General features: G+C 37.8%; 1 protein-coding gene across 1 annotated transcript in view; it reads left to right on the forward strand.

The window, feature by feature from the left end:
- LOC136266308 (uncharacterized) overlaps nt 1-15,161 on the forward strand; it is a 50,734-nt gene that overhangs the window by 3,367 nt on the left and 32,206 nt on the right. Inside the window, exons 2-6 of the mRNA XM_066061317.1 lie at nt 4,135-4,257; nt 7,808-7,867; nt 8,148-8,221; nt 9,827-9,905; nt 11,988-12,191. Of these exons, the coding sequence (XP_065917389.1) occupies nt 4,135-4,257; nt 7,808-7,867; nt 8,148-8,221; nt 9,827-9,905; nt 11,988-12,191 (540 nt within the window). The remainder of the gene's footprint in view (nt 1-4,134; nt 4,258-7,807; nt 7,868-8,147; nt 8,222-9,826; nt 9,906-11,987; nt 12,192-15,161) is intronic.

Consider the following 15,161-nt stretch of genomic DNA (forward strand, 5'->3'; position numbering starts at 1 on the left):
TGTCTCCAAATTGCAGTATTTTAGCATTTATTTTTCAAAATTTTTGCAAGCTGGGAAGTGTGCTTTGGATACCTCTACCCAAGAGATTAGTATCTTGAGTTAGCCCCCCCCTTTTATAAATCCTAGATCCGCCCCTGTACAGTGTATCAAAACATATCTATGGGATTTGTCAAATCAAGCATTTTCAGGTGGTCAACATCAAAAGTTTTCAAAACACTGGGTTAAACCCTTAAAAATTAAGAATTATGCATTAAATAAATCTAATATCTGTTTAATATCTTTTTTGAAACCTCAACTTGGTACGTAATTAAAACAGGCTGATCATAAAATCTCATCATTCCTTGTCATTTGTTGTCCAATGTAAAATACATGCATTTTACGCTACATACAAAAACACTAATTTACAACCTTTAACTCAAAATCTCTACAGCATACCATACAATAAAAGAAAGCCCTTGAATTTCTCTATCCAATTCCGACTGTACAAATGGGAAAATGTCGCCATAGCGACAGTTGTTTACTGCTGATGATGACATAATACGTGCTCCATACATTAACCTATAGGAAAATTTAATCTCAGCGGGAATATCCCAATTTACAAGTTGCTATCCTCAACCAAATTCGCTAAATTTGGTATCATTCCATGCAGCGAAGGATGCTTAATAAGACTCCGACTGTACAAATTGTTAAACAGGTTAGTTTACAGAGATATGTTGGAAAACATGTTTTTACGGGCATTCTAAACATGTAAATTTCGCGGTACAAGATTCCTTTTTAGCTTCCCCTTCGTTACTACACAAAGAACTTACACATGAATTGAATTGCCCTTCATCAAGGAATCTGATAAACCAAACGTCTTGTATGTCAACCAGAGTACGCGGAAGTTATGGCGTCTTGTTTAGAAGATGGTGTTATTTTATACGAAACGGGCGTAACCCATTCGGAAATCCGGAATATCTTACACAACTTTTGATATGACATAACACTTTGACTATAGTCAAAGTTCCAAACTAGTCTAGTGCTGAACATAGTAATGAAGTAACAAGGCCGGGTTCTTATGACAGTTATACAGTAGAGTTATGTAAAGTATGCTAGTGAATTATCTTACACACAGCTATGAATGTGTTTACAGATAATGAGATAAACAGAACCAGTATACCATCATCAAGATGTTCAAAAAATACTTACAGTTGCATACAGTGTACAGTTACCTCGGACTCATTAGTTTAATTATGTGTGTTATACTTTATATCACTAAAGCTGCATGGCTGAATCAATCCTACATATTTGCTAGTTCTACAACTAGAAAAAGATTGTATTTATACTTACTAATGGTCTGGTTGAGAACTGATTCAGAAGCAATTTGAGTACTCGAGGTGAATGCCCTGAAGAAGACAACTCAGAATGTGCAACTCTTGAAGCATTGTCCTTGCTTGGGTGTATGATTAAGTATATAATAGTCATGAATGCGTCGTAAAGTAATAGTGGTGGTCAGTTGATACTCTACAGAAAATTGGGTGATAGCTGTGCGTGCACAATGTGATTCAAACATTCATGTTTACAACTAGGCATATCAGAAAGTTAATGATTTGGAACATTTAATGGCTACTTAGTACTGTTGTTCAGTAGGCAATCTTCAAAAGGATACAGTATTTTCTCTTGTTTCTTCTTGTAAACTTCTTCACTGCTGCAAGAATACTACCAGCTATAGGTAAGATGATAACACATGCAATTATACCTGGACACCCAGTCAACCAGGTGCTAGTGACTAATGGTTGCAATACACCTAGCATCATAGTCAATGTATAGAAGACTAAGACAATCCTCATACGTACATACACAATAAATGTGAATTGTTAAAAAGCACTGATGCCAGAAATAAAATGCAGGGTCAAAATGCTTAAACCCAAGTACTTTACTTTTGCAAGTACATAATTACATGGCAGCTTACTGAGATCTGTACATTACCCGTAACAATAGTATTGGTACATGGTATTCCAGCCTTTTTGTGTAGTGTACAGCAAGCCTGTTGGTTAGCATGATCTTTGTAATTTTCTATCAATTTATTGCTAAGTTGCAATATCATGTTAGCACCATACGTATAGCTGTTCTAAGGTTGTCGACAGTAAATGCTCATTCCTTACTGTCAACTGTACTTTGTGAAGCTTGGAGGACTCATAAATACAGTTGGCAAGTCTGCAGTACTAGCACTGATTTTAAAGTTATCATTTTAAAAAATGAAGTAGGTAGAGATCCAAATAATAAATGAAACAAGAGATATTTATGAGAGTGTTATAACATAGTTCTGTGGGAAATCCCTTTGTTGGTATGTCATAATAATTATTTCATTCAATGCCAAAGGAGGGATTTTCCCACAATATCATGTTATAACACGCACCATCCTTCATATCTCTTGTGGTGCCCAAAAAATGGCTGCAATGATGTTAATGCCAAATGATACCTTTGGCATATCACTTCTTTTTGTTATTGTGCAACTCCAAAAGCTGGCCATATTGGGCTTCCGTTTTTACTTGTCTTTTTTCACAGGAATGAGAAATAGTGCAGATTTAGCCAATATGTTTATTTGAACTATAGAATTTTAAAAATTGTACTGTATTATTATCACATAAACTCTCTCTACAAGGTGACTAACATAACTAAACCATCTACAGGGCCATACAGTGACTTGTATTTATAGCTGATGGGTGATTGTAACTTAATATGGGTGACTTGTAACTTAATATGGGTAGGGAGGGACTTGTTTTCACTGAAGTCATTACAGGATGACCTTTTTATAGCTGAACCATGTATAGAGTGACTTGTTATGTATCTAAACTCTCTACAGGGTGACTTGTTATGTAACTACAGGGTGACTTACTACATAGCTGAATTCTCTATAGGATGATTTGTTTGCAGCTAATCTCTCAACAGGGTGACTTGTAAGGTTGCTGGACTCTCTACATGGTGACACGATTGTAGTTGAACTCCCTGCAGGATAACTTTTATGTAACTCATTGCTCTACATGATGACATGATTGTAGCTGAACTTCCTACAGTTGATCTTTCTACAGGGTTGACTGGTATCATAGCTCATGACTCTCTAGAGTATGACTTGTTTTATTTGCTGAACTCTCTACAAGATGACTTGTTGTGTTGCTAAATACTCTATTAGGGTGACTGCACTATCTTGATTGCGCACTTGTTACATGTACATTAGTTGGTTTTCGTTGTATAATAAACCTGAAAACCACTGATAAGGCCTTTCTACCTTTCTATATTAATGTACCCATCCATATATGTATGAAGTGATTGGCCTGGTAGGCATTGTAAGCATTACTTTTTTTACACTTGGTTGGGTTATAGTTATAACTACATGGCCATTATCCTGATTACTTTAAAATCACACTGGCAATATGATGGTTACTCCATCCACAGACCAATTTTCAAGGGGTTCCTGCAAGTGGTGTACCCTGTAGGCATGACAAAAACATTGCATGTGTGATGTTTCAAAAATCGCAAATAACTTTATTTGGTGTGTAGGACTGAAATGTACTGTAATATGTATGCTCTTATTGCTATCACAATTTGAAGTGTTAGCATGCACAGGTTATAGCTAAGTGTTGTGACAAGAAGACAAAGAAAATACAAATAAAGTAAGACAAGTTTTGAAGGGGTGTACCTCAGTGATAGTTGGACAAATTAAGCTCAAATTTGGAATAGGAGGTACCTCACACAGAGGGGTTTGCACCAAAAATGGTTAGTTTCGTTCCAAGCACTATCAAGCTATGGATACATGAAAACTGTGTTTTCTTGGTTTCTGTAGAAACATGTCTGTGTCACATTCCCACACTGGCTGTACTTGGCCGCACAAGTAAATAAGGACTACTGAGACAAGACTATATGAATAATGCATGGTATTGTAACGTAACTCTGAGAAAATCCCTAGATTGCTATGACATCACAATTTGTTCAATCCTAGAGTAGGGATTTTCCCACAGAGCTGTGTTGTAATATCTATCTTCATATAATCTTGTCTCACTAGTTTGTTTTTATCACTTGGATCCCTATTTCATTTTAAACTTAGTTTGTCTACAGCTGTAGCTATGGTATACATTTATAATGTACACTTTACAGGATGTTTCTATGGACATTGCACCAATATCACTAGTATGTGCTAGTGGACCAGGGGACCAGTCATGTTATCAGACATTGACCAATATTGGACTTGATAATATTACCCGTGATTATGTAGCACAGGTGAGTAGCAGTGTATATTGTGATCAATGAACTTTATTGAAAGCTGCTTAATTTTCTAACTAAAGCATTATGTACTCAGATTTATTGGCCTGAACCAAACATCTACGTATAAATGTAGGGAGTTGTTTTATAGGCAGTGATGTATATAGCCAATTTTTAATATGATGCTCAACTGAGCCCTATCTATACTTTGTAGAGCTAACCCAGTGAACAGCGTCATAGGTGCATTCATCAATTTGTTGTTTTTGAGTATGTGGCATGGCTGGCTACTACATGTCTAAACATTTATGTACTATATCATAGAAAGTTGATACTCAAGTTTTCCTAGCTATGATGCATGAATCCTAGCTATCGATTCGGGTATATACCCATTGATTGTGGGATTCCCAGCATCATGTGACCTCCATGAACATTAGTAAGGGTAGGAGGTATCTATGAGCAATAGAACTGTTAATATATGGTATGGTACCGCTCAAATGTAACATCATCTTGCAAGAGTGAGAGCAATTGAAAAACTTGCTAATTAAAAGGAATGGCACCCATTTCGCTCACGAGTATTCATTCCAAACGAAACGGAATGAATACTTGCAAGTGAAACGGGTGCCACGTCCTTTAATTAGCAAGTTTTTTAATCACTTGCACTCTTGCGAGACGGCATTACATTTGAGCAGTACCGTACTTCATATGAAGAACTAGATTTATTAAATTGTCACAACAGCAGTTTAGCTAGTATCCTTCTGAATGTAATCACATCATTATTTTTTTGTCTATAACCCTGATGAGCTCTTCCAGCTCCCAAAGTGACATACTACATGGTGTAATAAATTCAGGCACTGGTTGTTTAGCTCAAGTAGCAGTCTTGTGTATTTTGTAGTGTCATCGGCAATTCAATATGCTTACTTGTAACAAATGACAATTCATTCACTGGCCAGGAATATCTTCATTTTTCAGAGTTACTTGATAATGACCTACCAGTTTATAGATATACAAAGTGGAATAGCTTGTGAGAGTTATTTCAATGTGCTGTACTTAACCAAAACTGTAAAGCATGAAACGTCATATTATAACTGCCTTTTTGTATCTTCTCCCTCATAAAATGGTGCTATATGTGATCATATGGATCTGCAAGAACCCCACATTTTAGCACATTTTTGATTCCATTTTATAACATTTTTGTTGTCTAGATTGATAGCCAAAGGGATGGTCAACCAAAGTTTCAGCTCTAGAAGCAAAGAACTTTCGAAGTTACAGTGCTACAATGGCAACAACAGAAAAATCGATTTGTACAGTGACAATACAGAAAATAAACTACAGGCGCTTAAAGTACAACCAAGCCCAAAAGTGCCTTCAGTATGACCTGAAATGCTTAATTCCTAATATTTTTAGTGGAATTTCTACTAACTACCTACTTGACTGCCTCACTAACTAATGCCTTCAGACAAGCGTAACTCGATAATGGCTATGGCCACAAGCTTGATGTTTTCACTGTTTGATATTGCTTCATAGACTTACCTGTGTCCTGCTTTGTGTCTCAACCACCTTTGCTGATAGCATAAGGTATCAATTCATGGTAGCACCATGTGATGGCTTTCCTATGTTTGCAACAGGAATCGTCTGAGTTTTCCGTTGATTACAGAGGTCCTTCTGGCTGAACATACGTAGCTAAAAATGAATTGTAATGGCTACTTCACTATTTCAGTGCTCTGATGAAAACAATAAGCCTGGTACCATTCTTTCTTCTAATGTGGTATGCGCGAGTTCACCAGTCATAATAATGTTGCAAAAAGTAAACCACTAACAAGCATAAGGAAAAATGTGACCCAAAACTATCTAAAATGTCAGGAAACTTAGTTGTTGGCTACTTGCACAGTGGATGCTGTGGAAGGTAAGGAATTGGTATAAAATGTGCGAAAATTTGGTACACATAGCTTCAACCATTGGCGAGCTACAACACACTAAATACTTAAAACCGGCATTTCTCAATACTTTTAAATAGGCGATAAGCCCGGTTTTCCCAGACTGGGTCACAAATTAGGAATGTTAAGTTCGATTTCGAATCACAGAAATAAAAAGTAGCAAAACAAGCCTATACACCTGCAGATGTACCAGTGGACCTATTTCAGTCATGGGTATTGGGATCCAATGTCCACTAGTATACCTTCAACCTTCCTTATTTCACTACTTTTTCTATGATCCCCAATCGAACTGAAAAAGTTAAAATTTCTAATTTGTGGGAAAACCGGTCTTATTGCCCATGTCAGCAGATTCGATTTTTCACCAAAAACACAAAGCTACGTGGATAAACTATCTGATTTCACAATCTTTCACAATCAAAATCAGCTAGACTTGAGTGGTCTGCTTTTACTGGCTGCTTTTCTGTGTATGGTGTGGAGCCTTAATGGAGCATTGGTGTTGAGCCTGGGGATGACTGTATGTGGCTGTACAGCTCTGTGGTATTGAATAAAGGACATCTACTGTGTATTTCCTTTCATTTTAGCCAGTTTTGATACCCAAATGGCCCATACCTTGGCCTATTCATCCTATCCCTTCCTTTTCAAATTTTTAAACAGCCTCTTACCCTCCTTCCAGGCCCCTGCCCCCCCCCCCCCCTCCCCCCTCCCCCTCCCCTTTTGGAGCTCGCATGATGCAGTCAACCATGGTTTAAAAACTATCTAAAATGGAGGGAAACTTAGCTGTTGGCTACTTGTACAGTGGATGCTCTGGAAGATAAGGAATTGGTGTAAAGCATGTGAAAATGTGGTACACATAGCTTCAACTATTGGCGAGCTACAACACACTAAATACTGAAAACTGGCATTTCTCAAATAGGCGATAAGACCGGTTTTCCCAGACTGGGTCACATTTTTCCTTATATATACTTGTTGGATGATGATGATATATGACTGGATCTGGAAGAATCCCATTATGTTAATTTAATTTTATAGTGGAATGCAATAAATGCAATGGGTGAATTATTTATGAAATCAAAAAAAATCCAGTAGAACTTTAAAGTACTTGTTTCACAATGAAGGAAGGTGATAACACCAAAAACCTTGGTAGCATTGTGATCCCCAAAGCAAGAGTAGTTCCAAAATCTTTGTTTATAGTGTCAATATTCCCAAGGAGACAGAAGATATGAGCGTTAGTCTGCCTTGCGTTGCATAAGTGTTTCACTATCATTATTTTTCATGTTCTTGCCTTTGCCCTGGTTATAGGAAGGGTCTGGAAGATAAAAGTTGCACATTTTTCTATTCATATAAACCAGATGATGTAGTTGCATCTTGGTAGAGGAATACATTTGTAGGTTATTATCATTTAACAACCAAAACTGCCAAGGTGCCTTGAAAATATTGTGAGGCTGGTTTGGGGTGATATTTTTGGCCAGAAAAGCTCAAACCCTAATATATCAGTACTATGATAATTGACTACTGTCTGGCATTCGCTACTATCTCATGCATAATTATTTCATGACCACCATCTGCAGACCAAATTAATATTAAATTCAGTGCGTTGCTGTGCGTTTAGCCTATACTTTATTGTGCTGTTGTAGATGATTCCAACATGTGTGTCTGGGTATTCTGCTGGAAACTGTACACCTGAATGTCAACAGGTAATTGATGTGATTGTGTTTAGGGTGCATATAAGGTTAATTCATTGCTAGTGTGTATTTTATAAGAGTGAGTGCATGTTCTATTGGAGGAGGAGCTGAACAGAGCTCTCAGAATAGGCTTCATTTATGCAAACAAGTTACTGATCTGAGCACTTTTGAGAATTAGTGGGTGTTTAGGTAATGGAAATCCTACTGCATGCATATGCATTCTGTTGCTACCACAAGAGATTTGATGTACGTATGTAGGATTGATTGATTTTTACATGCTATTCCATTACAGTTTATCATGAATATACAAACTACCCTTGGTTGCTGTTGGGCTGAATTCATTGACGTACTAGATGATCTAGTGATGTATGTAATACTGTGTGTGTGTCTCTATAATTTGTTGTGCTTGCAACACTGTGACTATCTCGACAAAAACTTGCACAATTTGTACTTTTCTTTCTCTATTGTCCAGAGTGTCCAAGGAATGGGCTACCTATTAGGTTTCAGCCTATTGTGGAGAGTAGTTTAAGAATTACAGCAGTACAGTAGGAAGAGCAAAGAAATTGATCTGTATAGCAACTATACTAACGATAAACTACAGGCACTTAAATTCGTAGCCATAACATTTGTTTGCATTGGTCTACAGAGTTGAAATTTGGCTTACATTATGAATTGGAAAATCCACAAGACATTTCAATTAAAGAAATGATGACAGTCTTATGTATCTATCGCATCATAAATAAATGCATGATACTCACATACCCTTTGGGTTACAGCAGTATTCAAACTCTCCATGAGCATGCAAGCAACATAGTGTTTAGGTTTAATTAGTTTGGGACTTGCTTTCCTGAGTAAAAGTGGTTAATACATAGTTTTACCTAAATTTATAGCGAAAGCATATGATTTAAGAAAATCCATTGGGGTATACTACTTTTGTGCAGTGTTGATTACAAAATTAATTCTTACCCATAATATATTTGTCTGCAAGTTTACTTTACCTACTATAACAAAGAGGGATTTGTGTGCACATATTAACTCTTGAACCTGCAAAGAACTTTTGTGGAATGCGTGTTTACACAATATGAGCACGCATGGTGAGGTAACTTAATTCTTATAGCCTAAAACAACACATTCAGGGGCGTAGCCAGGGGGGGGTTCAAAAAGTTCGGACGAACCCCCTTTTCAGAGTTAAGTTTTTTAAATCGTGATACTGGTTAACTAGAACTGAATTAACTTACACAAATCCACTGAAATGGGTAGCTACAGGTCTTCAGGCAGAGGAATTCAAGTACCTCTACTCGCTATTGCGAATGAATTTATAAGAATACACATGTTTACACGTGTACACGTGTACACGGCCCCAGACCCCCGCTGTGGAGATTCTATACTTAGGGCAGAACCCCCCTTTTGGAAATCCTGCCTACGCCCCTGACATTGTAGGGCTACTTGGAGAAGTAATGAACACTGTAACTACAGCGTCTTACTTGTTATGAAGCGATGAACAACAGTGAGTCGCATCTCTGTGTTTCAAAATTCTCACCCCATCTTTAACTTCGATTGTGGGCGAACTTGTTACAAGGTGATAGACCATTATGTAAATGGTTTGTGTGTTTTCTTGCCAAAGAGTTATTACATGGCTAGTTATGGTCTCACTGTTTAGTGTTAGGGAAAAATCCCTGGTATCATTTTAATCTTTGTTACATCACAAGCAGAATGGCATAAATTGCATAACCATATAGAGGATGGATGCTTCAAAAGTTACAGCACTTGGTGCAAGGCAAGCGTATTTGAGCCAGTTTTCTGGCCTATGCGGGCTTAAGGGTTAAATAGTATTATAATGCATGTGGTTACTAAGTTCTCTAATAATATTGAATAGTCATGTATAAACAGTAATGTTATTACAAATGTGCATCTATTGTTAGAGTGGTTATATCTGTTGTGTTTATCATTGTTTGTTGGCATTCCTTATAGTGGTTCACAGCAAATTCTCGAGACATGGATTATTTCATCAATGCCAACATTGTGTGGAATTGATTCATCATTTTGTGATGTATGTGGGTTTATATTATGAGATATTCATACACACGAATGGGCACACACTAGTGCTGGGCGGTATTGCATATTTGCTCCTGGTATCCAGAACACTCTGGTATCTTGTATTTCACGATATCCTGTTAATCACCCACTTTTAATCAACCTGATATTGTTTATTTGTGATGAAAACAGTCAATACCACAATTAAAGTTACTCATAGCTAACAACTGCATTGTAACCTGAAACCTCACAGTTTATTGATAGGCAAGACTTGTGGTCACCACCAAACCATAAACACATAACTTAATTAAATTTTAAAGACCTGATGTCTGGCTTCCCTCATACATAGCATAATACACTCAATGGCACTCATGCCGATTACTCATGCCGATATTACTGATATGTTTGACCTTTGAACTGGTTTACTGACCATGGTATGTCCAGTATACCACCTAGTCTCGCGCCCAGCTGGGCTCACACTAATGCGCAAACACCGTCTGGTGACAATGGTTGAGTCTCTTGGGCCCAGAAGTGTAATCCAGCCAAAATATTGGCTGGCCAATCAAAATCGACGAGTTGCACAATTGCATGAATGTATTGGAAGTATATGACGGAACAATCAAGACTCAACATTTCACAACAATAAAACAAAGAAATCGCATCTAGTAAACACCCTGTTCTGATCCTAGCCATTTTCGAATGGTTTTTCACTGTTTTTTAATGCTAATGCAGCTCCTCGATTCTGATTGGCAAACCAGTATTTTGGCTGGATTGTGCTTCCAGACACAAGAAATTTGAGCACTGTCACCAGATGGTGTTTGCGCATTAGGACGAGCTCAGCTGTGCACAAGACTATAATACTACCCAGCACTGGCACATATGCACACATACTGCAGTTGTCTACAAATTTTACAGTACTGTAAGGAGACACCATATTTGGTTAGGTATTTTATGTCATGAGGCATCAATGATGTTATGTTTATTTAGGGACCTGTGGAACATTAGTAGTAAAGACAGTGACATTTCAATAAAAGTGACAATGTTGTAAATAGTGTGGATACTGTATGTGTGTTTTTTAGTGTAATATGTGTGTGCATGTTTGTGGTGTGAGTGTTTGTGATGTGTGTGTATGCTTTTGTGTGTATAATGTAGTACTATCTGTACGTACGTATGGGTGTGTATGTACTACCCCCAAATGGTTTAAGAACAAAGGAGCAGAATATAAAGTTTATTCTGACTGCCATTTTTATGGCTTGCCTAACCATAAAACAGCAGCTACTGTACAGAGCAAGCAAGCTTGCATTACCAAGTAGCAGAACCACATTATCAGCTTCAAATACCAAATCCTACGAAGATTACCAGTTAGCACCAGCATGATGATTGGAAGGTTCTGGGCTTGATTCCAAGGCTTGGTTATGTCCAGTTTCAGCTATTGTTTTTTTCCTTGAACAAAGAACCCCACTCACGTTGCTGCAGTCTACCCAGCTGTTATTATGGTACCTGGTTTCAACTGTTTTACCTGTAAGACATGGTACAGCCTCCTGCAGGTTACTATAGTCCTGCCTCAGGAGGATTGTCTGCACTGAATTATATCACCTGTGTCTGGAGTAGAGCACAGATATCCCACTGGGTATGATAGTCGAAGGCTTTTTTACGTGTGTTTGTGTGTGTGTGTGTGTGTGTGTGTGTGTGTGTGTGTGTGTGTGTGTGTGTGTGTGTGTGTGTGTGTGTGTGTGTGTGTGTGTGTGTGTGTGTGTGTGTGTGTGTGTGTGTGTGTGTGTGTGTGTGTGTGTGTGTGTGTGTGTGTGTGCATGGCCCACTGAGTTATTGGTAGCATACTTATGCATACCATGCAATGGCCACTCAGCAAGTTGAAAACGAGAATGGTGGGCTTGTACATAATTTCAACTTCAGTCTGCCTGATTTTTTTTGAAGGCTTGATCTAGATACAAATACATACTGTTTTGCTGTGGTTCAACTGCTTTTGTTGTTTAGCCCTGTTGTGAGCAGTGAAGTATAAAATGTATGTATATGTTTCCACTGTGAGTACATACGTGTTTCTTTGTAAAAAGCATTTTAACTTTTCCTTCACTTATAGGGTCGTCCATTACCAGAGCCAACCCCTTGTGCCAATGCCTTCACGGCTTTGTACAACAATAGTGGTTGTGAAGATGCAGCAAGTACATTTATATCATCTAACTATACATATGGCTATGATGAAATTGGTCAAGGAATGTGTCCAGCATTGTTGCAGGCATTTGGAAATAGTTGTTTAGGATTAGACACTGAAACTTTTACCACTGTGAGTTAGACACGATACCAATCATATATGTACCCTAGCATCTGAATATGTAGAAGTTTATATGGATGAATATGAACCCATCTATTAATCCAAATATGGTGATTCAGACAATGTATGTATGTTGCTGAAGTGTCCTTAGTGACATGATTATGAAGTACAGTGTAGGGTCTACAATCCAAAAATCAACTTTCTCAATCCCATCTCCCTAGCTTTGTGAGATAATCATTACTGTATCCGTATTGCTAGATCCCAGAGATAGGATTGTGTTTGCACAGAAATATTGCTATTATAACTCATGAGATAAAAATTTTGTGTTCCGCACAAAGGACTAGCTACTTAGCTAGGCTTATCTAGCGTTGTAGTTTAAGAGTTCATAGCAAATGATTGGCTGGATGTGTGTGATGTTTTCTTTGAAAATCAGAAAACAAAACCCAAATTTTTAAAATTTGAGAAGCCAACTCTTCCTCATAGTGTTGTGGTAGTAGCTGTTGGTGCTTTTATAATGTCATAATTGTAATGTGGTACACCAGCAGCTAGTGAGGAGCTCCACCTACGTACCTCAAATCAGAATAAAATATTTTTGTGTTTTGGATATATTGCAACATGATATTGATCTAGTAAAGATTTGAGGTAGCTGAGAGATGACATCACATTTGGATGATTTAGCTGCCTCCACTGCTTCCGAGCTTTGAATGATACATGGAGTTATGGATGAAATGATAAGTGATAACCATTGGTGCCAAATGCTCATTTTGCCACTGTTTAAGTCAAAAATACCAAAATAGCTAGGTACAATTACTTTAGAAAATTATGGTGCTCGTCACCCAGATAGTGAAAAGTCTCAAATCTGTTTCAGACTAACAGCATAGACAGACTACCGTAGAGTTAGGTTGCTAAGTGCATGCGCTTATAATTTTTCAGGGAAAAGTTATTATCTGTTAGGTGCATACATCTAATAATTATGGTGTGTTTAACACTGAATCACTATGTTGTAATGGAGTACAGTAGTTTGTGGTCACCCTGCTAGTAGTGTATAAGGATATTTGACTCCATTTCTGGATAAAATCCTTCGTGATGAACAAGAATATCGCAATCCAGAAGCCACTGATTTGCTGTATACGTAGCGAAAGGAGACCTCAAGGGAGATGTAAGCATGCACTCGTGGAGACACAAATTTTCCAGTATTTCCAGCTTTTCTTCCTGTGTGTAGCTTTGTCATGTGTAAGCCTTACATTGGGTTATGTGCGTTAATCAGCCATGGTTTATCACAAGAAATGTGTATGCGCTTTAATAGAGACATGCGCTTAGCCCGACTCTACGGTATTCATCCAACCATATTACAGCACTATAAGGAAGAGTTGGCTTCTCTTGTCTTGGATGGTAGGGCAGCTTGAATTCAAAAATTCATGTTTTGTTAGATAATTTTTCAAAGTAAACAGCTGCATCCAGCCAATCATTTGCTTATTACTGTGCATAGCTTTTACTCTATAGATTAGGTCTGATTTCACCTGGCCTTTCTGTGGACCACAACTTTTTAAAGTAAATTTTGTGTCTTGTGAGTTACATCATACAGGATTAAGGAAGAAAATCCATCCCTCCTGGAGGAAGACTGAGTGTGGCCCCGACTAGACATTGGGTGACCTGCAGTTCGATTCCTGGGGTTGGAGGGATTTTTTTCCTTACTTTGGCCCCTTTTCTGTTACACCTTTCCAGCTACTGTATAAGTCATTAAGTCTAAGTCCTTGAAACTAGGTTAGGTAATCCTAAGGCTGCAGCACATGTTGTTGTAGACCTTCTGTGCTGGTCACTGTAAAGTGTTAATAATTATACAACCAAGTACTAAGAATAATACGAAACGCGGTTAAAATTACGTCATAAATAAATAAATAATTAAATAATTAATAATTAATGTTTGAGAAAACTACGAGGCCTAGAGACATGAACTAACCGGGGATAGATTCGCCTGTGAATGAAGGCACAAACGTATAATCGTCGCTCCTGTTTGTGCTGATGACTTGACTATACGTGTAATTCTATATAACGCCCAGTACCACACCCTTGCTTAATTACTTACATATTGCGAAGAAGATTAGTGATGCCCGTGCAGGAGAGCCAGAAGCCACTTGTGTAAACAAGAAGATTACAAGTAAGTTTTTATGTTTGTAACATCTCAAGTCTCCATGCCAGCTGCCAGTAGATTCATTCACGTAAATAAACAATACAAGAAAACATTAAACTGACATATGCCATGCTCTTTACAATAAGCTTACAGTTACATATAAAATACAAGTAAACAATTTTGTCTTGTGCAGCTGGCATGGCGAACTTTCTTTGTGTTAATGTCAGGCAATTCAATACGTGCTTAATCTTTTTTGCCTTCACCTGGCGTAGCTACTAGGCTCTAGTGGCTTGGCTATCTTCCTTTATCTGGTTCATCTGGCTTGCATACGCCTACAGCATTGTGTAGCTATCTCCTGAAAGTTGTGTATGCATAACTATAGTGTGTCACCCATCACTGTGCCATTGCTACATCACTGATGAACCTTACTTAGCTCTAGTTGATGTTGATATGCATTGCTGTATATTGGCTAATAATTTTTATCTGCATGGTGATGTTGCCTATAATGTATTGCTGCATACAATACTGCAATAATGTATAGTTCTCTCCTGTATGTTTTGTATACATATACTTTGTTAGGCATGCGGGAATTATGCGGGAATAATTTTGGGAATTTTGATTGCAGATGCTATTCCGGAATTATTCCAGAATAATTTGGGAATATTACGAATAAACGAGAATAATGCGCGAATAATATGCACAGTTAGCCAACACCAGACAAACCAAGTAACAGAAAACAACACACTATAGTTACTTACATTGCGAATGACATCTTCCTCGCAATGCCACGTCAAACCCTACGTGAATCACGTGAGTATCCGCCTGAATACATAAGAGTTTGCGTGGTAACA

Source organism: Dysidea avara, chromosome 9 (assembly GCF_963678975.1).
Source record: "Dysidea avara chromosome 9, odDysAvar1.4, whole genome shotgun sequence".
In the NCBI taxonomy this organism is placed as follows: domain Eukaryota; kingdom Metazoa; phylum Porifera; class Demospongiae; order Dictyoceratida; family Dysideidae; genus Dysidea; species Dysidea avara.